This window comes from Accipiter gentilis, chromosome 27 (genome assembly GCF_929443795.1).
Source record: "Accipiter gentilis chromosome 27, bAccGen1.1, whole genome shotgun sequence".
Classification (NCBI taxonomy): Eukaryota; Metazoa; Chordata; class Aves; order Accipitriformes; family Accipitridae; genus Astur; species Astur gentilis.
In genome coordinates, this window is record NC_064906.1 from 13,264,860 (window position 1) to 13,289,717 (window position 24,858).

General features: G+C 41.8%; 1 protein-coding gene across 3 annotated transcripts in view; it reads right to left on the reverse strand.

Annotated features, from left to right (window-relative positions):
* Positions 1-1,418: 1,418 nt before the first annotated feature.
* The window catches only part of GABBR2 (gamma-aminobutyric acid type B receptor subunit 2), a 483,069-nt gene continuing 459,629 nt past the window's right edge, over positions 1,419-24,858 (reverse strand). For all 3 annotated transcript variants that reach the window (XM_049830441.1, XM_049830442.1, XM_049830443.1), the window contains exons 16-19: positions 22,710-22,892; positions 20,136-20,265; positions 11,087-11,204; positions 1,419-3,840 (exon numbers count right to left, since the gene is read on the reverse strand). In XM_049830441.1, the coding sequence (XP_049686398.1) occupies positions 3,675-3,840; positions 11,087-11,204; positions 20,136-20,265; positions 22,710-22,892 (597 nt within the window). In that variant the 3' untranslated portion in view covers positions 1,419-3,674. The remainder of the gene's footprint in view (positions 3,841-11,086; positions 11,205-20,135; positions 20,266-22,709; positions 22,893-24,858) is intronic.

Below are 24,858 nucleotides of genomic sequence, written 5' to 3' on the forward strand. Positions count from 1 at the left end.
AGGGACAGAAACACTAATCCAGTCTTGGGGAGAAGAGGCACACCATACCGGGATTTGTAATGAACAAGCAAATTCTGAAAAGAGCAGAAAAGATTTGATTATAAACCTTTAAGAAAAGATTTTAAGGTTTTTAAAAGAAAGAGAAAACTGAAAAAGTGCCTCTCTTGCTCTTCCCTTACCATCCTCAATCTTATTATTTCAAAGAAGTGCTGCAACATTAGTAATCTTCCATGAGTTCAATAGCAATTTTATGATTTCATAAGAAACGTATTTGCTGTGACTGTGGAAACTCAACAGATAGAGTAAACTTGCTCCCATGACATCTCCTTGTTTTTTTTTCTTGACCTCTTAAAGCAATATTTTGCTTTGTTCTGGTTTCCTATTATTCTTGAGCAACTCTAAGTTGTTCACATCCTCCCACAATTTCTGGTTGAATATAGGTTTCAAAATAAAGCCACTCTAGACTTTTTTTTTTTTTCTTTCTTGAATGAGCTTTGATGTATCTGTTTGAGTTTCTCCTGCCATCTGGTATTCTGCATTGAGATCCACGATCCATGCTGTTCGTTCTTGACTGGTATTTTCCCTTTTGCATGTGTTCGGTGGGACTCCTGAGCTGCATCGGAAATCTACAGAAAACACATTTGTGGCGGCTCTGACTTCCCTCATCTTGGGCTTTATGTCATTTTGTGCTGGCTTGAGGACGCTCCTGTTGAAAAGCAAATGACTAAAAATGCTCTTTCCTCCAGCTGGCTCATTGCACTACATTCCCACCCTCCTCCTGTTCTGCCACGCAGAAGAACCTGGTTTAAGACACAAAACACACCACATGCGTGAAACTGGATGGAGAAGTTTCGTGTTTGCCTTCATGAAACCACCAGTGATTATTCTCAGAAACTTCTCGTTTGCCGAAGCCGAGATTTTACTATAGAGCTAGAAGTTTGGCTCAACTTCAGTAATTTATGTGAAATAGTAAAATCTTTCTTTTTCTCCTGAGTTCATGCTAACTGTCGTGCAAGAGAGAATAGTGCATGTATTAAGTGTGGTTTGGATGTAAATGTTCAGCACATGTTTGATTATTTTCCCATTTGAAAAATGGCTTAGACTTCACTCATGAGTACTGCAGTAATTGTATTTCAGGGCAGAAGCTTGTCTCTCTTTTTTTCTCTAGATGTGAACCCTTCAACTACTAGGACGTGTATTTTGACTTTTTATTACAATGTAGTGTTGTAATAGGATTCCTCCTTCTCTAGGGAGGCTTTTATATATATGTATGTTTATATCTATAGACACACACACTTACACATTAAAAATGGTTTTGCTATGGGGGAAGAAGGCACTAAGTCCAAAAAGCTAGGTTTTATATATTTTATTCATAAAAACAGATTTGCAACAATTTATTAAAAATTGATCTCATGCAGTATAAGGTTATACAAGAAATTCTTCATTTACATTTTATCCTGGCAGTTCCAGTCTAGTTTAAAGCATTTGTGCACTAACATCATTGGAAAATGCCATTGGGGCACAGCCTCTTCATAAATTTACAGTACATTTTTGCTGCAGTATAAAAGAACAGAAACATTAAATAGCTATATTCACTTGGTTGGTCTTGTTATCTGCAGTAAAGTAAAAAAAAAAAATGTTATGGGAGAAACTACAGTATCATTGAGACAAAGAATGTACTGCATGGTTTAAACCTAATAAACGTCACACAGTCAGTATTCACGAAGTTACAGACACACACACACACTCACCTCCAATGGTCCGATACTTCTGAATTTTTTTTTTTCCTGCTAAGTTGGAATAATATTTCTACAGAGATCTTTGTGTATACATTATATACAATATTGTAATTTTCTCTTTTTAAAAATTAACATTCCTTTTAAAATAAACCAGGCCCTGATGATATTAATAAAGCAAGAGAATACTGTCAACACACATTGAGTGACAACGTCAGTGTTTAGTGCTTAAACAGAGTAATGAGTTCTATTTTATCTGTGTTTATACTTACATGTTTTTGTTCTAAAAGCTACAGGTATTTCCATAACCTCTCTTACTGTATGTGCCAAGTGAAATATTTTGTGATGCTCCTGATTGTAAGATTCAGATACATATTCATGTTGGTTTTGGCCGCTATGAGGTGTGTTTTATTTTTAATGGAGATTTATGCTAGCTTGTCAAAGCTGTGGTTAAGTCCCTCAGCTAATGAACCTCTTCAGCTGTGCTTCAGTCATTGCTGATTTATAAACCTTTGTAGAAACGTCATTCCAAAGGTTTGGTCTGAGGTTCACAGGCGTTGGTCAAAGAAAACTGAGAGCCCAGTGGGTGCTTCATGTGTTTCCCCCCCCTGCTCTTAGCAAACAGCCCTGGCAGTGAGATGCCACATTTCCAGTCCCTTGGAAAAAGAAGCTGCATGTGTTCCTCACCTGTGCCTGAGGGTTTGGCTCCAGAGCTCGTCCAGACGGTATGCCACTATCCTTCCTCCTAATTGCTTCGGTTCAGGGGATGGAGCTAAAGTATAAAAACCGCTGTTTTTTTCACAGTCCTTTTAGGATTCAGGTAAAATATTCTATTGGTAAATTTGATTTGTCCTCTCTATTATCCGCTACAACTGTCACACACGCAGGTACAAAGCAAACATAGTGTATATTCACATCTATGTGCTCTGCAGGCTTTGCCTGCAGCAGCAAAGTGCTGTGCCCTAACCCCTCCCCCCCAGTCCACTAAATTAATTTTATTGTAATTATGTGTGACATAATTCAAACAAACTATGAAAAACAATCCGTCCTGTGACATTAAGACTTTACTAACCATCTGTCCTCAGCTTCTTGAGTTATCAGCCCTAGGACTTTTCCAGACAGTTTAGTACATTGATTGGTGGTGTTTATTCTGAGAGAGGTGCAGAAACTTTGCTAAAATGGAGCTGCAGATGGTCAGTAGTCACTACCATCATCCCTGGAGAAGGGTGAAGTGCTCCGCTTCCAACCAGCAGCTCTCCAGCTGGTGACAACTGGGAGCTGGAGCTTCAGCCTCTGCTTGGGTTTCATGTGCAGCTGCAAGTCAGAGATGACCCTGCTCACAGCGCTGCAGAGTCTCAATGCCACCCAAAGAATCATTTCTCATAACCCTCCTTTCCTATCGAACATCGTCCCTGAAATGAAAACAGGCAAGACTAACCAGTGCAGAATGGTTCCAGCAATTTAACACGACTCTTGTAAAAACGAGTGTATCTATTTCAATAAATATGGTATAGCTCAACCATTGTATTTTCCTTACATGGATACAGTATAGAATTGCATGTTCTCAGCAGCCACATAAAGCTCAGTGACAACTGAGTGGTTTTTGTTTTGTTTTTCTTTTTTCCTAGTGTCTTTTTTGCAAGATCCGTATTTCCCAGCCTCCTTGTTGCTCGTAGAAATTTGGGAAGAAACGTTTTTCAGTGACTTCTACGTGAAGAAATAAAAACTCCATGAATAAGGCTACAGATCAAACTCCTTGTGTCCTTCTCCTTCGCCTTCCCACACGAGTTACACGGGCACTCCTGTGATGACGGCCTCAGCGGTAGATCCTCCGCGGTAAGAGCCAACGTTACGTGTTTGTAGCAGAGTTCTAGGTCAGATGTTTAGTCCAGTCATTGAGTACTTAAAAGCAGTTCGGGAAGCACCGATCTCCCTTTCCTACAGCCCCGAAACCATTACTCGGAAGGAAGGCGGCACGTGTCTGTGCCGAGGACTGGCACTGGGGCTTACGCAGGGGCTGGCACAGCTAGCATCCACTCCTCCTATGGATGGCAAGTAGGCATGATGAAGGATGGGCAGCTGCAAAGACAGCCGACGCTGTATGCTGCGAGAGAGACAGAGAGAGAGAGGAGCGTTAGCCAAGAGGAAAATATAGTACATTACATGCTTGCTATGGCTGCAGGTTGCTGCGAGGGTATTTTCTGTGCCTGTTGACGGAGAGGGTTAATGCCAAGAGCGTTGCACTCGCTGCTGTTGAGCTGTGTCACCGTGGTGTTAGTTCCCCTCCGGGAATTATTCTGACAGGCTGGACGTGACGAAGGAATCTAAGGGTTCGTCCTCAGCATCCCACAACCCTCTGAAATTCCCAGGCACTTTCAGAGTAATTGTTAGACTGCTGATACTGGAAAAAGTTAAGTGTGCGACGAGGGCAGGTGGCTTAGCAACTCTCCACCCCTTGCAAAGTGATCTATGGCATGCAGAGCCCTGGCTGCCTGCATAGACACGCACGAGGTCACAGGCCGAGTTTGAAGCCGTGCATCATCACTTAGCGCAAGGATGTTGGAATTAACGATGGCATTTTTGCAACCAGCTAAGGCGAACGCAGGTGCGTGGAGGGAGGCAGGGAATTCGGACCGATGGCTTTTTCCAAGTAGTTCCTCTTTGTAGTTTAGGGCTGTGCTTTTGAGGTGCTGAACGCTGCTGAGTTCCCACAGTCGGTGCTGTGGGACTGCTGTGGGGAGTTGGCACTCCAAAGCAGTCTAACCTTCCACCCACACCACAATTCAGTATTTAGGAACCCAACTTCCTGTATGCAATTTTCCAAGCAGACTGACATCACCATAACTGGTGGGACTTCTTTGGTTTGGGGTTTTTTTGGTTGGGTTTTTAAAAGGACAGTGAACTGTGCTCACAGACAGCCTAATTAGCCCCTCTCTGTGGAGAGGACGGTGCTGTGGAACATGGGCTCTGCTATCCCCATGCTGTGGGTGTACTGGCACATTACATAAAGTAAAAATCCAGTGGAGGTTTTCCGTGATGTTATCATAGCAGGATTGCTTCTGCATTTGGAGACATTCACTCTTGAGACACAGAGGGACATTTTTAAGAGAAGACAGGTGTCAAAATGACAAAGCTGACCCGAAGACCGGCTTTTTGATTCCAGAAGAAAAATGACCATACAAAGCATTGTATCAGTACAATAGAGTTTTAAATTTATATTTCCCTGTTATCTGATATAATGACTGTGTATAGACAGGCCTTTATAAGAAGTGTATGTTTGAAAGCTCGCCTTTGGACAGCCTTTCTGATTCAAACAACATTTCATTTCTTTTTTGCTTTGTGTTAGGAAGTGGAGACATCTACCAAGGCATCCACTGCACCGCTCGGGGACCAAGCAGTATAGCTTTCAAATTCAAACAGAAGGAAACGTAATCGGCTTCTCTTTAGTTTCTGCACTACAGACTAAGGCTTGTTTATACAGAGATGCGGTGGAAATAGTTGTAGCCTGCCTAGCTGGGAAACTCTTTCTCATCATCCCCACCCCCCCAAAGACCCTTTAAAAGTTTGATGCGATATTAATCCACAGTGTTGATCATTGTAGTGCTGGCAATGCATTCCTGGGACTAAACAAAATCCATTCATTGTTATTTTGCTACTGTGCCCGACTCTTTCTGGTGCTATCAATGAAATCATGCCTTGTTCCCAGGGAGTGCAGAGGTGGCATGGCTCGCTGCTTCCATGTGCTGAATCCTTATGAGCCTGACGCTGCGGATTGTCATTCTGCCTCTCGTTGCAGGGTCAAACACAGAATTGCCCGAGCTTATTTTCCCACCAGTGGAAATGCTTACTTTGTTCAACTGTTACAGACTTCTCATTAAAGGCCTTTTTGAAGCTATTCCAAGAGAATCCAGTTGCATAATCGAGTGAATGGCATTTTTTTTTCACCCATTTAAGTCTTAGCCATACCATGGACAAAGCATGTTTATTTGGCTAGGCCAATGGTGGCTGCAGTGGGTGGCAAATTTTGCTTTAACTGTACTTAAAGTTTACTTTCACTTGAAAACTTTGTTCCTGGAATTGGGGCGGAGGACTGTAGCCTGGAGACTCTCACACAATTAAAGAGTTTAGGCAAAACTGTTAGGGGGAAAACCAAACCAAAACAAAACAAGTATCAAAATCCAGATAGAACTGCTATTTTGTCCTCTAGCAAAAGTGAATCTTGTACCTTGCCTCACTCTCTGTAGTCTTTTTTTTTGCCAATATCAGCGGTTTTTCCCTGCCCCCACCCCTAGCACATTTTGTCAATGCTTTTGGGGCAACCCCTGGTATCAACACAGGCTGGGGGATGAAGGAATTGAGAGCAGCCCTGCCGAGAAGGACTTGGGGCTACTGGCGGATGAAAAGCTGGACAGGAGCCGGCAACGTGCACTTGCAGCCCAGAAAGTCAACCGTACCGTGGGCTGCATCAAAAGAAGTGTGACCAGCAGGTTGAGGGAGGGGATTCTGCCCCTCTACTCCGCTCTGGTGAGACCCCACCTGCAGTACTGCGTTCGGCTCTGGGGTCCTCAGCACAGGAAAGACATGGACCTGTTGGAGCGGATCTAGAGGAGGGTCATGAAGATGATCAGAGGGATGGAACACCTCTCCTGTGAGGACAGGCTGAGAGAGTTGGGGTTGTTCAGCCTGGAAAAGAGAAGGCTCTGGGGAGACCTCACTGTGGCCTTTCAATACTTAAAGGGGGCTTAGGAGAAAGATGGGGACAGACTTTTTAGTAGGGCCTGTAGTGATAGGACAAGGGGTGATGGTTTTAAACTAAAAGAGGGTAGATTTAGACTAGAAATAAGGAAGACATTTTTTACGATGAGGGTGGTGAAACACTGGAACAGGTTGCCCAGAGAAGTTGTGGATGCCCCATGATTGTGTTCAAGGCTGGGTTGGATGGGGCTTTGATCAACCTGATGTAGTTGAAGATGTCCCTGCTGGTTGCAGGGGGGTTGGACTGGATGACCTTTAAAGGTCCCTTCCAACCCAAACCATTCTGTGATTCTGTGATTCTATGAATTTGTTTCGAGTTGCCCATACAATATAGATATGTCAAAACATACATATGGTCAAGTATGTTGGGGAGGGAATGGCTAGTATTAGCAGTTTTAGAATCACAGAATCATAGGCAGCTGCTGAAGGGGATGGAAATGAAAGGTGGTGCCTCATACAGAGCAGCCACTCATCAAGGCACTGTGTTAGAATAGGGCATATATTTTCAGCTCTGTACAGAAATGCCATTTAAGAGGGATAAATAAAATCAAGTAAGAACTTGACTTCCAATGTCAATGCACGTAGGAACACAATGGAACATACATGGGAATGCATTATGCTGCAAAGGGAGCAGAGGCATTTGAAAAATATTTTTTATAGTGGCTATAGAAAACCACTGATGAGATCCCTTGGTAAGTGGGGGGACTGAAACAACTGCTGCTACATTCAAACATCTGAAGATCTGTGGGAGTGTGTAAACTGTGTCTAAGCATTCAGGGATCATTTCAGTCGATTCTTCAGCCCATTAATTTGATTTTTAGCAAATGCTGGGAAGCTGGAGAAGTTCTAAAAGACTACGATAAAGCAAGATGTACTAACATGTAAACTAACAATTCTAAATCCACCTTATTTTAATGACAGATTTGAGTAGGATCGTAGATAGACTAATATGAACCACTGTCGGTGAAGAAATTGAATAACAAGAGGCACGTTCATGCCAAGGCATATGGCTTTAATGCAATAATCCAGTCATAACTAAATTTTTTTTATGAGAATTTTTGGTTACTAAAATTGACATAAGTGGCTCCAGCAGGGTATTTACTGTCTTTTAAATGCTGCTAAAAGCTCGAAAAAAATCAAGGTGGTTTCTATCATAAGGGTTATACAACGATTAGCTCTTTTGATGGTTACAAAAATGACCACATATAGGAAATAGTCTATCAAAATGGCAGGTTTAGTGGGGTCCTGCAGAAATCTATCATCACCTTTACTCAGAGGTCTGGAAGACAGTTACATATCGTTGCTGTTAAAATGAGAATGGTATAAATTTTAATGGTGCCAAAAACTAATTCAGCAAATGTAGGTCACCGATGAGATGGGACAACATGCAGGAATGAAGGTGCACAGAAGAATGTCTTTAAAGGTCATGGAAGATATCACACCGAATGTATTTGCATGGCCATCGTGCAGAGAAGCTGACTGATGGGATCTTTAGATAAGTAAGCAGGACTGCCCAGCAGGAAAGAGCTGACTTTGCGTGAGAGACACCCCAGCCTACTGGGAAATGAACTATTCTATCTATTCTAAACTGGTTCAGGCTGCTCTCTGGACTTGAGATGAACTGGCATGGTGCAGCTTCCATCCATGCAGCTAAGCTCCCCCCAAACAGGGTTTCTGAATACCAGAATGTGCCTGAGCATTAACCAGGAGAGCACAAGTTGACACAACTGTGCTAGGGAGCACGCTAATAAGCATCATGGAAAATCAAAGTGCAGGGCTTGAGCCTGTGTACCAGCACTGCTTTGCCTATTATAGGAAGTGTTAATTTACACTGTGTAGCCAGTGTGAACAGGATAGAAAGCAGCCAGAACCTACTTTTTGCTCCTTGTGCCTGATGGTCTGACTGGGTATGGCAAATTTTACATTGCATGATGGATAATCTACAAGGTCCTGCCCAGCAGGAAAGGGAGTAAGAGACAAGGGGAACTGTGAGTCATCTGTATTCATGCTCTAAATCTGCTTTACAGTCATACAAACTGCATTTTTCCTTAGGTGCAAGGTTCTAAATCTGAGCCAAGCACAAAACAAAGATTTTTCACATTCTGATTGAGATGGTATAAATATCACCCCATCAACAAACATGAAACAACTTCCTGCACTGCTGAGCATGAAGTGCGTGTGTACTGTTGTGCCTTCACTTTGGACACAACTGTAGAATAAGCGATCACATTTGCAGTTAGTCAAATGTAGCATTAGTGGTAAGAAAGAATGAAAAAAAATCCCATATCAGACTCTTTTCTGCACTCTATAAGAACTTTCGTACTAGAAGATGTCAGCTCTCCTGAGTGCTGTCAATAACAGGAAGCTGAGATACTTCTTTTTGCTATAGGCATTAAAGAGTTAACATTTCCGCAGGAAAATTATTATCTTAATGTCCTCCTTTCATAGGTTTGTGGCAAACAGGAAATCTTTTTCAGACTGACGTCCTTGAGATTTGTGTTCTTGAATAAGAAATAGGTTCAGCAGACTGTGTGACTACCTCTCTATCAGATGCCCTATGTATGCAGTGAAATGAGAAAGAGAAGGCACAAACTACAGCCTGTCTTTTAACTCTTTTTTTTTTCTTACAAAAATAATATATTTAATAACCATGGAGGTCCAGAAGTGCTGCCAGACAAGTTGAAAAAAACCCCATGCATGCAGAAGGATATTCTTAAAGAGCACAAAGTTTGGAAGGAGGCAATCTCTTGCCAAAGAAAGGGAATCTCAATACCCTGGTCCTGAAGATGGCTACACTTCTCCTCTCTGGCCGGTCCACTGTGCCTGGGTGGTATGGCTCTGGTACCCAAACTGCCAACACATCCTCAGGGGAAACATTGACCCCTGGACCTGGCACAGTCACAGCTGTGCAAGTGCTGAATGACACTGTTTTGATTTAGCAGGACTTGCTTTCCATAAATGTCAGTGACTGTTCAGATTTGTACTGACCTGCTCTTTAAGACCTTTAGGAAATTTCAGTCTTCTCATCAGTTGCCACTAGCCTAGAGGAAGTTTTGTCATCACCAAATATTTTTTTTTAATTTTTTTTTTTTTCTGTATTAAATCTGTATTGGAACAACTGGATTATCTGAGTGTCTGTGTTTTTCTTAGCATCTCTTTTAATGTAAGGGGGCTGCGTGCAGATGAGGTTGCATTCACAGTACATTATTTCTGACAAATGGTGCTGCAAAAAGACAGACCTCTAATAGCTATGCATGAAAGCACCCTGCTGACCCCATATATAGTCACAAGAGCTTTCTCAGTGAGTGCCCTGCTTTTGTGAAATAACCAGATATTTCAGCTACTGGGGGCTTTTTTTGGTGCATATGTATGTGTGTGTGTGTGTGTGTTACCCCCTGTACAGGTTTGGGTTGGGCTTTTTTCTAGGTGCAAGGACAGTTAGAAATCCACGTGTTTCCCTGTACCAGGTAGTACAAGGCAGTAACTGCTATCTGAAATCAGGTTTGCTGTCACTGATCTAACATGTGACTCAGTCCAGTAATTTGTTTAATTTATTCTGGTTTTAAATAAGCTTTGAAGTTGTCCGTGTACAAAACAGGAGTCTGACAGCTATTAGCTCAGCTCCTGATGAAGTGGTGCCCATGTAACTAGGCTGCCATGGGGAAATGGCTGATCCAGGGACAAACGAGCACCGTGCTTCCCTGAGCTCTGGCCTACAGCAGGCCTTGCTGAGCTGGTAGTACATGAGTTTATTGTATAGGTCCCTGGAGGCAAAAGCTGATACCATAAGACTTTTTCCCCTGCCTGAATTTAGCAAGTGCTTTGTGCCATCCTCTCCTTGTAGCCACAGCATTGTTTCTAAGGGAAACTACTCGGTGCAGGCTTTCCTATGCCAAAACTCAGGTCCAGCTGCTATGGCAACGTAGAAAAGCCCCCACACTGGTTTTGTTTCTCAGCTAGCTTAAGATCGAAAGAGAACAAAATGGTTATGTACAGCATGAACCCCTCTGGCTGGTGTGTGGAAGGCCTTGGACTTTTTGACACTAGTTGTAACATATGTGTGCACGTATGTACATCCTCTTCTCTCCTTAATATACATTGGTGGTTGGGCACAGCTTGTCCTGTAACTCTCTGCAGAAACTTTAGACTTCATGTTATGGATGTTTCTGACAAGAGAAAAGAAGCGTGCCAGTTTGTCTTTGGGGCACCTTAGGATCTAGTGCCCCGATATCCTCTAAATTTGGTGGGGATGGTGAGCTGGTGGTGGGGGGCCATCACAGTACAACGTTGCTGCCCACTGGTGCTTCAGGAGGGGCCATTCACATCTTCTGTTACTGATGGTCCAGGCTCTCTCCGTAGCTGGGGCTGGCTGAAGGGGTTTACAGTGAAGCTCTTCCCATAAAAAAGCATGAAAGAGAAATATGGGTTTCGATGAAAATTAATAATTTAAATTAACATCTTCTCAGCAAGGCAGCTGGTATCCAGGATGTGATTTATGGCTAAAGAAGTAGAAAGTGCACGTGCCCAAGCACATGCACACCTGAGAGAGCAAAGGGTGCCTCTTTCTGTACCAGTATGTAATGGTGTATACTTACTGTTCTGGAGAGTTGATGTCTTCTATAGGATCTTTGCTTGTTCTGGAAGGGTCTGATGAGCCCCATTGTGCTGGTGGATTTTGATCAAGATGATTTTTCAAAATGGCTTTCTCACCATCTGGTTGGAGAACACATTCAATTTTACTTTACTGCGACCAAGTGACCATTTCAAAATTATTTCATTTTAAAATTTCCCAGATATTCATAATGCCACAAAGTAAACTCTTTCTGCCTATATTCTGATACAGTCTCAGGTTTCCATGTGAGTCTTTGGTACTCAGGCTTTCGATGCTGTGCTCCTTCATAGGAACTACCATGAAGAAACAGAAAAGGGGAAAACCCTCTTTTGTCCTTCCTTTGTTTCCCCCCCACTTTTAAAAAAAAACAAACCACAAACCAAACCTTGTTGCCCATCTCTATGCAGCCCTATCATGCTCTCTCACCCAGTCTTAGGCTGGGTAAAAAATTAATGTAACTGCACCATCATATTATCTTGTGCTCAAAAATTGTTACCTTTTCATACGAAAAAACCCTCTTATTTAAGTCTTTTCCAAGAAAAACTATAATCTCATTGATGTATAAAACCTTGGTACTCTTGCAATCACATAAGCAATTAAATGCTGTCATTTAACTATCTGCTGTCATTTAGCCCGGAAATATGATTCATATCAGTTGCACTGGTCCATAGGCTGTCTGCGGGAAGGACAGCTAATGATTTCATTAAGCTTTCTCCTGCTGCTCTCTTTTCTGCACAGTGATAATGTAGAAGATCATCATTTTCCCTGTAGGTAGCTTCACGTGATTTCTCCGGGTGTCCCGGGAGTCCCTGGCTAGCTGTGCTGAAGCCTGTGGCATCGGTCCCCCTGAGAAACACAGACGAACACAGCCATTTTAAGAAGACTGTCTTTGCCGGGGATCCTTTCTGTTCCTGCCTGCTTTTCCAAAGTCTCCTACTGTGTTAAGCCAAATAAAGTCACATGGCGAACATCTGAGTAATGAGGACAGTGCACAGTTTTCATAAATAATTACAGAGCAGCTCCAAATCCATCACCGGCAGTTGTTTGCCACACACGCGGAGAAAGAGTGATTGCTGCAGGCGTTAAGGCAGCATGGAAGAGGACTCAAAGGTAAATTCTTGAAAATGACACTGGAGGATTTGAATGTAAAAATGGGTATGAGGGGGAAAAGCAGGAAAATACTGAAGAGAAAATGAAAATAGCATGAAAGACCCTGTGCGTATTGAAGGCTTAAGCTGCTTCTGTTCTACTAACGCTCAGAAGCCCCAAATAATGCTCAGGTCCCAGCATGCTAGTAATATATATGTTATCAAAGAGCACTGGTGGGACAAAACAAACAGCAGAAACAAAGACTGAGGAAAGAAGCTTGAAGCAGAAAGAGAATGTTTTGAGGGCAAACTCCAACACGTATCATTCCCCTCCCAGCGCGGTCATCCCTGGCATTATTTTGTAGCGTTCACTTTCTGCTGTGAAAAATGTAACAAGCAACTTGGACAGAAGTGAATAGGTGAGGATGCAAAAGTGTGCAGACATGGGGATCACTACAGCTCAGAAGAGCAGGAGAGAAGGTTTTTTCACTTATTGTTGCATGGAAGAGAAGGGTCTGGGTGAGAAAGGAGGCAACCAGAACACATGAAGCTGCTTTTGTTAGGGCAAGAAAATGTCAGCAAAAGAGAGCTGAGGAATTCAGTTGTAGCAAGAAGAGTGCTTAAAAGGAAGATATGACAGGATTCAGTGATGGTTTAGACGTGAAGGGAGGACAGCAAAGAGTCAAATCTGACAGTGGCTAAGATAAGCAATGAAGTCTATCATCTCAGGACAGCCTGAAGTTTGCTGGTGTGGCATTTACTGTCACAAGAGTTCAGTTTTTATTTTCCATATATCACATTTCTATGTATATTGAGCTTGACATTTGCATAAAAGCCTTGTGATGTCTATAAACAGACATGTAGAAAAGAACACTTTTTAGTTCCATGATTAAAACCAATGTTCAATCCTGAGCTGATCTAAGCTGACAATGAAAACTGCTGACTTTATGATATAGACCAAAGTTAAAATTTGAGTAATCCTTGTAATTAGGGATGGCGAAGGTCTATTTAACTATTCTAGGGTTCCAACTCCTTTGGCCAAAATAAACAATTTAACCTTTTACAAAGCCACTGAGATATGATTCTTCACCTAATGACTGGACTGTGCAACTGTTGGGCTTTGGGAGTATGTGATTTCATATATTAATTGGTGTTGTATACCCCTAAAGGGATTTCTTATGCTCTCAGTTTTGCTGTGAGAGAGAGAAAGAGAGAGAGAGAGAGAGAGAGAAGGAGGTGGTCCCTGTCAAAAAGGTGGGGGATTTAGTTTTAAGTAGAGCAGAAATCATATATTCTCTGCCTACTCACCCCTCAACACCAACTGCCCATATATCACTGTGTGTTATTCTTAATAGACCCTTTTCTACCACTCTTGCAGATGACTCTCCCTTAATACACCGCATAAATTTCTGTATACAAGGTTACCATATACAAGTTTTAATGTGTAGGTATAAAATACAGACAAAATCCACATAAAACTGCCGCACTGTTGAGATTTTTTTCTTTTTCCTTTGCTTCTTTCAAAATACAAAAAAGTTGGGTAATTCTTATTTGTTAAGCTTTTGGGGAGAAGAGTTGTTAGATTTTTATTCTGCAGCTATGGAAACTAGAATATCTTTTTTTTTTTAATTTACCTTTCATTTAAATAATGAAGAGCAAGATTCTCACTTAGTCATATGCTTCCAGGAGCTGGAGCTTAAAGAAGAAACACTGTTACCATATGCACTTAAAAAACTTAAGGATGGAGGAAACTGATTTTATATACATGAACAACTGAAAGAAAATGAATTAAGGGTAACGGTAAATAATTGAGTTCCCAGTTGCCCCTGGAAAGTGTAGCACTGCTTTTAGTAATTCCCCATGTTTTCTTCCTCTGTCCATTAAGTATGCCACCTGAAAAATGTCCTTCATTCTCAGGATACGGTCTGCCACTGCAGATGCTACTGAGTAAGTTGCACTGGGATGATCTAACTACCTTCCAAATTGAATTTACATTAGCTAGAAGCACTTTCTAAGTAATTTTCACCTTTGTCGACCTCAAACTGGAACTCAGAAGTCTCGATAAGTGATGCCCGAGCACTTTCCATTCAGAAAACCATCGGGAAAAAAGACAAATAGATCTCAAGGCCCTCGCACGGCGCTCACTGATGGGTTCATTAGAAAACAAAACCTGCCGCCCGGTTGTCAGCGCGAGCCAGAAGGCTTTAGCTCAGGACCTTTGCCTACCTGCAGCAGAGAAACAACTTCCAATTACAAAGCTCCGAGCTGCAAGAGCGCATCCGATGCTGGCTGCGGAGAGGCTGAGCGAGGATGTCGCTGCTCCCAGCTGCTCGCCTCTCCCTCTGCCAGGGGTGACGCTCGCTTCAGACCTGCCATACGTATAAATCACTCTGCAACCTGGTGCTGTCAAAATTACCTGGGCTGGCTTACACGCGTCGTGCATTTTAATGACTCCTGTTCAGCTGCGGGCAGAAAACACCAGGTGACTGCCGCTGCTGCAGTTTCTTCCTAGATTTTATAAAGTATTTCTTTACCTAGAAGCTTGTTTTGTTGACGTTTGTACACTGCAGCTTTATTGAACATCTTCATCATTACGCTTTAGCGGCAATATCCCTCCGATGGCTTACGACTAGATGGCAGAACCGTTCTTCACCCCCCATCTTTCAATTCTACTGTTGTTGTTTTCTCTTTGCTAGAAAGCATATTGTATGCTCCACAAAGGAGCAAGTGTGGTTTAATAATAACTTATAAGAGCTGGCAGAGATAACCTTGCTGATTTACTGAAGAACTCTGGAAACTTTAAATGCAGATTGTTTTGAATCTACTGTAATTTTTCACACTTCTGTTGTTTGGACCATGAAACAAGACTAGCCAGTTTCTGCTTTTTATGTGAACAGGATGAAAAGAAAGGAAAATGAAAGGAAAAATTTAAATGATCACATCGTCTGCTGGATATATCAGAAGAAGATCTCCTGAACTAAGCTCACAGCACCAGGCAGTCTAAAACATGACTTCTGATAGTTACATTTTGAAAAGAAGATTTTTTTTTTTTAAAGCAAAGCCAGCAAGATTCTCCTCTGTTTTATACCACTTTAAATCAGAAGAAATTCCTTTTACTACAGAGTTATTTCTGTGCAAGGAAGGGCGGCTCTGAACCTCTGGAGATTGGTCTCCCTGCTGAAATAGAAACAAGCTCCAATTTCAGGACTGGCCTCCATTTGCTGGGCTTCATAGAAACCAGTATACATATCTTTATATATCTCCATATACAAAGGATATAATGAACTATATCCTGTCTTTAAAACAGTGTTCCTTTGAAGTCTTGTACACCTATTTCTGAAAGCCCTTCCTTTGAATCTGTGATTTCAAACTCAAGCTCAACATTTGACTCACACTAACTTCATAGAAGTAATATTTCCCCCCCTCTGTCACAGATGAACTCTGTTTTGCTTTGCATTTACAAGCAACATGCCTTTGAAATCTGTTTTTCTTCGAGCTGCTTTTACATAGGGAAAAACTAACACTAGGAAAGATTGGAGTGGGGTTACAACTGACAGTATGTAGGCATATCTGACATGCAAATGAATGCTCCCAGTCCATTTACAGCAATGAGTAAAGACTGTTTTCTGGCTCAAACCAGAAAAGGCTTTCTGAGCAAGCTAGGGTGCCTGTAGAGAGACAACTTGTAGAAAGGGTTTGTTCATAAGTGGGGACTATTGCAAGGCTGTCTCTTGCTTCTTATGTACTTTCCATAGAATGGCTGTCATTCATTAGTTTCCCTGATAGACTGCTCTGAAATGTACTGGCAAAGGTAGAAATAAATGGAGATTCTCCTGTAGGATTTTGTCTGAGCTTGGCTTTATATGAAACCCTTGCAATCTATGAATCATTCATGTAGAAATAATTTCATGTAATAAAATGTCAAATAGAAGTCAAACAGAGTAAGATTGTAAGGTTCCAAGTGTGGCAAAATTAGCCACCCCCCCCAAACCACACAGTATCTTCCCTCTATATTTTTCTCCTCAGTAAGTTTTATCTCTGCAGGAACTTGCACAGCAGAAATAACTTCTACCTTCACGAAGTCTCTGCTGTTTCTGGCACGCCATCTACATGGGTGCAGGGAGCACTTTTGGGAAGCTCTGGTTTGTGCCCGTGCCAGGGTATTTCTTCCCTGGAGCCGTGCGGCACAACCTTCCTCTTTACACAGCATCACAGTTACAAGCATTTGTCCTCCTTTTTCCAAATGTCAGCCTGGAAAACTCAGCCGTGTCTCCAAGCTTGGCTCTCCTTGCTGAACGGCACTGCCAGTTACAGGAACTGCCCAAGCCAAGCGTTGGTCTCACCCACAGCCCATCTCTACCCCAAACCCAGGCTCTCATGTGGCTCTGCTGCTCCAGCAAGGCGACCAGATCCCCCAAATGCCGGGGGAGAAGCTACCGTCGCTAGCAGACACCGTGACTCAAAATCATCTGAGGACTGTATCAAATGAAGTTAAGGGGATGCCATTTTTAAATTCAACTGGAGAAGCCATCTGAGGTCCCAGAGCTGCGGTCCACAGAGCACGTTGAGAACTACTTGACCACACAAAGCTATCTAGCAGCGCAGATGAAAGCCTGCATTAAAAAAAAAAAGCAATCAAACCATAAACTACAAACCTCATTTCCTAATTGCTTTTCTTACATAGCCAATTGCTGTAGATGTCTCAGGGACATTACGCGTTTGTGAACAAGAGATGAGTGTCTCGGATAATATCTCTCTTTAAATGAGACGTAGTGAATTGAAATGTGCTGTAAAGAAGGAGTCCCCATGCCAGCAAAGAGCTCCCAGGCTACACCAGGAGCTGTTGCTGTTAATAACTAACCAGGAACTCCAAAGTTATGAAAATTTGCCTGAGGTCAGGCAGCTATGGGAGTGCACAGCTGTGTCTATCTATTCTGGCTAAAGTAATTTAACTTTTGTATCCTAAATCCATATTTGAAGTAAATGAGGGTGGTGGGGAAGGAAGGGAAGAATCAAATAACCTCCTTTAGCACTTGGCTGTAGGAGTTAGGGGTTTTAACTTTGTACAGATCAGAAACCTACTGAAGTGTACTATGACATTAAAGTTTGATTAGGACTTGTTCGAGATGCATTGCATAAGTCCTGCATTATTATCTGCTCTCTGAAGCACAGTAGCCTGAACTTGTATAAGCAATAGCAACGGGGATACACTACACGGCATTCTCTATGTGAACTCCTTCAGAACAGCAAGGTATTTTATAAAGAAGATTGACAGAGGCTTCAGCCATGTCCACAATGCAAATGTGGCAAATCATCTGCTATGATTTTTAGCTCCAAGTCAGCTGCTATATTTAGCATCTCTCTTCACTGTCCTACTCCCTCTCTCTCAGCTCACATTTTTTTACAAGGTCCGAGATAGGCACAGACCTTGTCATCACCTTAAAAATAACATTGGACTGGCTTCCCCAGTTGCACGGTGGAGGTGAGAGACATGGTCACTTCTAGGTCATGCTAATAAACTATTTACAATTCTGAAGCTTCGCTCAAGTACCATCAGGGACGCATAATTTCAAGGCTCTGTACATTCATTTACAGCAAGTTACATGAAATACATAGCTACAGAAAGCATAGTTATGTCAGTCAGAGTTAGCTTTCCTGTAGCCGTGAGGGCCATAATTTTTTTAAGTACCATTTAAGTGATGTCTGTTTGCATCTGCACAGAAGCAGCAGTGACTCAGCAGCATGAATTCTCCAAAGCCTTGTTATTTTGATTGGAATGGCAAATTTAAATTAAGCACATAGGTTGACTATTGGGAATGGATGCGGTGAGAGAAATAGGAGATTCAGATGTGTAGTTAAGGGATAGGGAAATGGGGAAAGACAGAAAACAAGAGGCAGAAGAAACGGAACTAGAAGGACAGAAAAAGGCTAGCAAGGGTTGTTGAACATGGTAGCTCAGAGTCTGGAAGTATGAATATTTGATGTCATTCGAGTCAGGATCAGGATACTCCACAATACTCATGCTTGGGGCATTTGCCACCAGGTGTGGGACCAAGCTTCAAACACCTGCTGCAAATTGGGATCCAGGTCTTCCTCATTCACAGGTGAATGGATGCTCTAACTTATTCAATATAAAGATGGCCAAGAGAAAACATCCTTCTTTCCCCCCACTCTTTTGTGTGGAGCTTTATGTGGTAGGTCCATTCAGAAAGCTGCATCCAGCAACTTCAGTACACAGAAGATCTACCCTGGAAATCCCAGTGATATACATAGTTCCAAGCTACTCTGTACATTAAGGCTCTTTACTTACAGGTGATTTTAAATATGTACCCTGCAGCAAATATGAAGAAGTTGGGGAACTGTACTGGGGGAAAATTAGGAGCACAGAGAATCTTGGATGCTGCTTCTTAAAGCAGCAGTTAGGCATCGATGTTTTTTGTAGATACAGCCACAAGTACGTGCAGAAAGGTTATATTTTCTCCTTGATTTCTTTGCCAGCATCCTACTGCTAATGGAGTGCAACCTGCTGTGGGAAGCATCCCATCCTAAATTTATACCCAGCGTATCTCTTGAGAAGCATTTTTATTTCTCATACCCAAACTCAGATGGGCATTTGGCACAATGTAATGTATCTTTTCTGCTTGAAATATTATTCATGATTTATCATTTTTTTCCTGGAGCATCTGACATGAGTGGAACATTCTATGTGTTCCTTTCAAACACTTGGTAAAACTGCCTCATCCCACTCACTGATGTTAGTTCTTGCTGCTGATCTCAGCCCAATAATCACACGCCTCCAGCAGCTATTTACGTTTTCCTTTTCCTCCTTTTCCCCCTTCTGTTTTTTAATTTTAAAAAGGACACCGGGAACTCTATGGAGCTCTTCCATTTTTTTTGCCACAAGTTACACAACGAAATGTATACCCAGGCTAAAACAAAAAGCGCATGAAAAAGTAACCTTATCCAACCAAAATTTCAGTATACTTCAAACGCATATATGAACTGTTGCTGTTCTAAAATTATTCTTCAACAACTGTATTTACAGCGGTAGCTTCTGTTCCACTCAACCAAACTTACGCTGCCACATCAGTGGGAAGCCTGAGCCTAGCATTGCAACAAACGTGCGAGTCTATGGCTTCCCAACACAGGGCAACTAGTTTTTCACGTACTATACTAATATTCAGCTGTACAAAAAGTCATTCGCCAAAAGTCACAAAGTAGATACATTCTAGAGTCAGAAATGGAAGCTGAGTGTCCTGGCTTCCTCTTTATTGCACTATGCACCAGATCTTATTGCTTCCCAAAAGCGAAATAGCTTTAATGGAAGCAATTCTTTCGGATGTATTTCTTCAGGGAGTGATGCAAGAGACACAGTAGAAACAACTTAGGAATATTACAGTCGTCATGAAATCCTTTTTTATCAGTTCCTAGGGAAGAATTTTCATACATGAGTGCCTTCAATTCTACATTTAGAGTCCAAATCAGCACTGAAATATTTACATGCTTCTCTTCTACGTGCTTGGTAGCAGTGTCCAAAAGCAGAATTTGAACGTCCTACTCAGACGAGCACATATTAAACTGGGCTTCCTGCTGCTGAAGGCTGGCACAATTAACTCTCACAATATTTGAAACACTCTGTGACTTTCCTCCCTCCATGCAGCACAGAAACCTTGACTTCTGAACACAAGTATGCTTTTAAAAGTTTCCCGCTTTGCCATGTGTGTTATGCACACAGGGCATACAATAGAAGACATACGTACAGAGAAATAACTACTCAGTTGGTACCATATAGCTTATTATGTGAATCTGCATGCTTTCTGTAATGCAACCAAAATATGTAAAGCTCTATCTTACCAAGGTCCAAGTGCTCTGGAACCGATCCAATGAGATTGCTATTCCAAATCTTGGTGGGTTAAGCTACTAATGGATTTTACTAACTCTCACCTTTGCTGTCTGTAAAGTTCCGTATACTAAGAATGTCATTAAGATCCTGATAGTGGTTCTGCTTAATGTATGTTGTTTTCTCAGGAGTGTCCTGAAGCTGCATCGTGACCTCTTCCAAGTCTTTGTCCAGCTGCAAAACAGAAAGAGTATGAATCCCTAAAAATTCAAGAGTCCTTCCTTCAGGTAACTGCAGTAATTGCATAGCTTTCTATAATTAGACTAGAAGGCAGGTGGTAGTGTAATTGCCACACTGTGCCAAATACAGTTTTCTTATAGCACTACAACACTACCTCTACAGATCATGCTACAAGTAACAAACCACATTCAGCTGTGATATTGCACACAGGGCATGTGAGAGGAATAAGCTTTAGTAGTTGACAGTTTAAGCAATTCAGATGTACTGCTGAATAAGAAAGAAATGGGCATTAGAAAGCCCAGTCTGAAAACCTCTCAACTATTTATTATTTATGTGTACAAATGCTGCATACATAGCTATAACCGCTTTGTTGAGTCAATCAAATTATCGGCCATACAAGAGAATATAAGTGAACTATGGCATCAGGGGCATGTCCAGCCACGTGAGTGACTGCAGTCAACTCTACCGGGAATGTTTTTTTTTTTTCCTAAAGATTATCTTTACTCCTTTTACCTTTCTTAGAGAGACAGACTCCTGTTAGACTTTTTGTTTGTGTCTCTGTGTGTGTGAAATTTTGAAGAAAATCCAACTGACAGCTTTTAGTTTGGGGGCTGAGAGCACTCTATACTTTTGCGATTTGAAAACTACCCCTGTGTTTTAAATCTTTTGTGTCTTAACCTGTGTGATCTGGTAGCTAGCACTAAACTGCTGTTGCAAGCATAACTTTCCAAGAGGGAAATAAGGGGGGGGACGGACCCCAAAATCACTGTCCTTTCTCTCCCCCAAAGCATCCTTTAAGAACTAGAGGGAGAGAAGCATAGATCTTCTCTGACTGGAAGAGCCAGAGCACAAATGCCGGGTTGGTACAGCCCCGGCCCTTCGCGCTGAGCTGAACACAGGGTGCTCTCCCCAGCAGCTCACTTGTATTCAATGGGCTACAACTTGTATTCAGCTGGCTACAGCCCCAACAGAAAATAACCAGACACAAACATCTTAATGGTGATCTGGGATGCTCTCTGTGAACAGCTGTCCGGGATGCGGTGTCCAGAGTATCTCTCAATCACTACTGGCTTAACTGAATTTTAAAAAGTGCTGAATTTAGATTTCCATTGTTTCCTTACAGAACTGGGACATAGCAACTCAAGGTAGATAAGCCAGAGATGTAGCTGCTCACCACGGTAGGGCATGCTCCAAATCCCCTTGAGAATGAATCTCTTATTTGGACCTACTGGTTCTGGCTATTTAATTTAATCTATTTAAGCAAAGTCTAAAAAGATCGGGAGGGCCCTGCGTGCACTAATATGGCTCAATTGCCCTGACCAGCCTTACTTGTGATCACCATTATGAGCCTTGCAAGGCACAGGCTGAGATCTTGTGAGTTAGGAGGCTTAGTAGAAAAAACTACAGTAGGATAAAGAAACTGAAACAGCCAGCAGTCAGCTGAGCCTTCATTAAAAATTGCAAGGCTCTCACGTGGAAGGGACCTGGCAAAGCTGAACTAAATTTCTTTAACAAGGCAGAGATAATTTTTGCTTTTGGTGTCTTTGGTAGTCTAAGTAAAAACCTTTTGGTTACCTAGGCAATTGTCGTTAGTTAGGATCTGGACGACAAAGTAATGGTTGCAATAAAATACCTTTTCTTCAAGGTATAAGAATACTTCACAGACTAGGGAAGAACAGGTTCATATTTTGTAAGATATGGATCTGTTATGGTTATCTTCTCTCACAAAATGGGAAGTCTTCAAGGCTGATATGTCATTGTTTGAGGTCTCCTGAGCAAGGATGGACATAATTAAAAATATACACGTTATAGCTCTAATGGAATTCATGCACTCCATGTACTTAGCCTTTCTCTCGGTAGAGAGTGAAGAAGCTTCACGGTCTTTGTGCCAAAAGGGTCAGCTTACGTGATCGTAAAAGTCTTTTCTACCTTAAGAAAATATATGATTCTGTTTCATGGCAGATGTAAAAATCTGTCTAGCAAGTTTTTGAACGAACTTGCAGAGAGGTTGGAAAATAACAGCAAGAGCAGTCTCTGAGCTCAGCCACAAACAGAAACAAAGATAGCTCTTAAGTGCCCCTGGGGCTGCGGGTCTCTGTTACGCTTGCATGTAAAGGTTGCGCTTCTAGAGCTATTGCTCTATGGTGCTCAGCACGTCCATGTGAAGCAGCAGGGTAATTTGCCTGTTACAAATAAATAGGGGAAGTTTCATTTTAATTTGCTAAGGCACATTTTCATTTTATCACACCTGCTAACTATTTGCTGTATTAATTAGCTATTCATAGAAATCATCTCTTTCCTATTATTTCAGTATTTTTCTATGGGGAAAGCTAGTTTTTTTCCCTCTAAAAAGTGGTCAACATATAAGCAGATCACAGAATTGCAACAAAAAATAACAAAAAAAACTTGCCGAGGCAAGTATATACAATAAACAATACCTCTGTAATTTTCATTCTCAAGCGGTGGTTCTCTGACTGCAACCCTTCTAGTCGAGATGTGCTGGCCTGATTGACGCTGGTGACTGATGTTGATGTTTTTGAATCTTCTTTCTTTTGATTTTGAGTGAACTGAAATCGTCTGTTCTGTGTGGCTGCATCTGGATTTGTCCTCAGTGTGATGAGCTGAAATGTTTAGAAGCCTTAAGAAATCCTGTTCACGGCTTTATTTTTGCAGCTATTTCTTTCGTATCTCAAAATATTGACAGGCAAACCGAGTTCTTTTCTGACTTTCAAGTACAAAATTCTGGAAAGTGAGCTCTGCTTGCCATGTGCAGTACTTGAGATGGTTTCTGAATAACTTTACAGAATAGGTTGAACCAAAATGATTTTGCAAAGGGAAGTATTAAAAAAAATAGGAAAAACTAATTTAAAATATATTTAACTGGATTTTAATTATGTTAAAAATACATTTAAATATTTAATCAGACATATTTTTCTCCTTCATTGATATCTTTGTACTTTCAAATGATAGATTCCTTCTTTAAGAAAAAAACCAACCCACCAAGCCCTTCTTTTCCCAAGCACAGTTTCATCTGAAATTTCTCCTTTCCTACTGTTACAAGTAACACTCAAGCAGAGAGAGGCATGAAGCAGGAGCATTAACAGAAAGAACTCATGGGACATTGCACTCTGGAGATAACAGCAACTTAATTAGGTTTTAGTGACCTAAAATAAACCAAATCTGTTCAAATAAATTAAATAAGCCACTTAAAAAAAAAGGGTAACCTTAAACATATTTCATTTGAGCAAATATAAGTAAGATTTAACATTCAGTGACAACGTGAAAATATCACCTCGACATGAGGAGAGAAAGCTACTAGCTGTTTGGCAAAGGGGAAAGAGCTTCTCAGATTACTCTAGAGAATACAGAATTTATGATTGCTTGCCAAGCAGCATACTTATATATTTGTATACAGACAAAGCTGAAGGAGCTCCTTGCCCTGAGAGCACAGGCCTGGCATCATAAATGCAAAGGTGTTGAGTTGTCTGAAAAAAGAGAAGGGGCAATCATTTTGTAAGCACGGCACAACCAGATTTTGTGGTATAGCCCCATTTTGGAATTGGTCCCACTTGTTCTTCAGAGCATGAAACTATTCTGCAGCTGCCGTGGCATGAAATAAGGACCTAACTTCTCACAGAGAGAGATCTGACTGATCAGATACTGAAGCACTTGGTCCCTGACAAGTATTTACAGACCAAGTCTGCAGATCGCGATGATGCTTGAAGACAATACATTTCCTTTTTCAAATGATAAAGGAGATGGAGAAGGCTGAGGTACTCAATGCCACCTTCGCCTTAGTCTTTACAGGTAAAACTTGCCTTCGGAAATCCCAGACCCCTAAAATCAATTGAACACAACAAGTTCATGCAACCTGATGAGGTGTATCTCTGAGGACTAAGGGAGCTGGTCAATGTCATTACGAGGCCACTCTCAATTACCTTTGGAAGGGGATGTTGACTGGGAGAGGTTCCTGGGGTCTGGGAGAAAGGAAATGTCACAGCTGTGTTCAAGAGAGGTGAGAAGGAGGATCTGGGGAAATACTGCCTGGTCACCTTCACCTCAGTCCATGGAAGGTGCTGCAGCAAATCCTCCCGGGAACCATTTCCAAACATATTAAGAGCAAGAAAGTGATTAGAAGCAGTCATCATTGATTTATGAAGGGGAAATCCTGCCTGACCAACCTGTTGATAGCTTTCTCCAGTGAGATGTTTGGGCTGGTAGATGAGGGGAGAGAGTTATTTTTCTTGACTTAAGCAAGATTTCAACACTGTCTCCCATAATGTCCTCACAGTCAAACTGATGAAGTAGTGACTAGGTAAGTGGCCAGTGAGGTAGACTGAAAGCTGGCTGAACTGCCATGCCTAAAGGATTGTGGAAGCCAGTCACTAGTACTGGACCTCAGGGGTTCAAGCTAGGACCAATACTGTTTAACATCTGCGTTAGTGACCTGGATGGTGGAAGTGTGCGCACCTTCAGCAAGTTTGCAGATGATCCTCAAAGAGGAAGAGGGCTTGATACACCAGCTGATTGCACTGCTGTTCAGTGGGATGCCAAGAGACTGGAGATCTGGGCCAACAAGAATCTCCT